Below are 1,022 nucleotides of genomic sequence, written 5' to 3' on the forward strand. Positions count from 1 at the left end.
GTTTAGGGTTTAGGGTTTAGGGTTTAGGGTTTGGGGTTTAGGGTTTGGGGTTTGGGGTTTAGGTTTGGGGTTTGGGGCTTCCGCGCTGGACCTCAGGCAAGGGCAGGGACGTTCAAACTTGAGACGCCGCCAGCCGCGGGAAGGGTTTAGGGTTTAGGGTTTAGGGTTTAGGGTTTACCGGGACGTGGGGCTTGGGAATTCCATCGAAGAGGATGTGGCGGGGGCAATCGGCGCGGAGGGCTGAGTGGGAAATGAGGGTTAGGGTGGGGGCTGTGGGTTGAGGGTTCGAGGGTTTAGGGTTTGAGGGTTTAGGGTTTGAGGGTTTAGGGTTTGGGGTTTCGTAGACCAGCCGGAACCGCGGCGCGTTCAAGTGCAGCAGCAACTCCCAAGCAGCTCCATCATGAATATCGACGCCGAAGAACTCCACTATATCCGTCATGCTGTCAGATCTGCGCAAAACCCTAAACCCTAAACCCTAAACCCTAAACCCTAAACCCTAGGGCCTGCCGTTTGTGCGCAAGAAGCGCTTCGTGCGAAGCTCAGAGGCCTGCGAATGGCGCGACAGCCCTTGACTTTCGCAGTCTGAAGCCAACAATTTAGTGTTTGGGGTTTCGGTTTTAGGGTTTAGGGTTTAGGGTTTGGGGTTTAGGGTTTAGGGTTTGTGGTGACCACTGGTCTCACCGCTGGTCCTCCGTAATGATCCATTCGCCGTTGAGCCCTTCATTGTCTTTGCAGTGGTAGGCCAGAAGTTCTTCAGGTATTTCTCCTGCAGCAAACCCTAAACCCTAAACCCTAAACCCTAAACCCTAAACCCTAAACCCTAAACTCTAAACCCTAAACCCTAAACCCCAAACGCTAAACCCTCCAGCTTGGGCCCTCTTCACACGGAGCAGCAAAGCAAAGAACTCACCTTCTTTGAATTCTTGTCTGAGTGACTCCATTTGATCCATTTTCGCTGTGGAAGAAATCCTTTTTAATTTTCTGAATCGCGGGTTTAGGGTCTAGGGTTTAGGGTTTAGGGT

At 52.1% G+C, this 1,022-nt stretch overlaps 1 protein-coding gene across 1 annotated transcript; it reads right to left on the reverse strand.

Moving 5' to 3' along the window:
• Positions 1 to 677: 677 nt before the first annotated feature.
• On the reverse strand, positions 678 to 950 carry ETH_00036935 (uncharacterized protein; the record flags this gene model as incomplete). Its single annotated transcript, XM_013379968.1, has 2 exons — positions 678 to 766; positions 911 to 950. 2 exons carry the CDS (start codon positions 948 to 950, stop codon positions 678 to 680), a joined length of 129 nt encoding a protein of 42 aa, XP_013235422.1.
• Between the last annotated feature and the right edge of the window lie 72 nt (positions 951 to 1,022).

This window comes from Eimeria tenella, genomic scaffold (assembly GCF_000499545.2).
Source record: "Eimeria tenella Houghton genomic scaffold, Eth_scaff4253, whole genome shotgun sequence".
Classification (NCBI taxonomy): Eukaryota; Apicomplexa; class Conoidasida; order Eucoccidiorida; family Eimeriidae; genus Eimeria; species Eimeria tenella.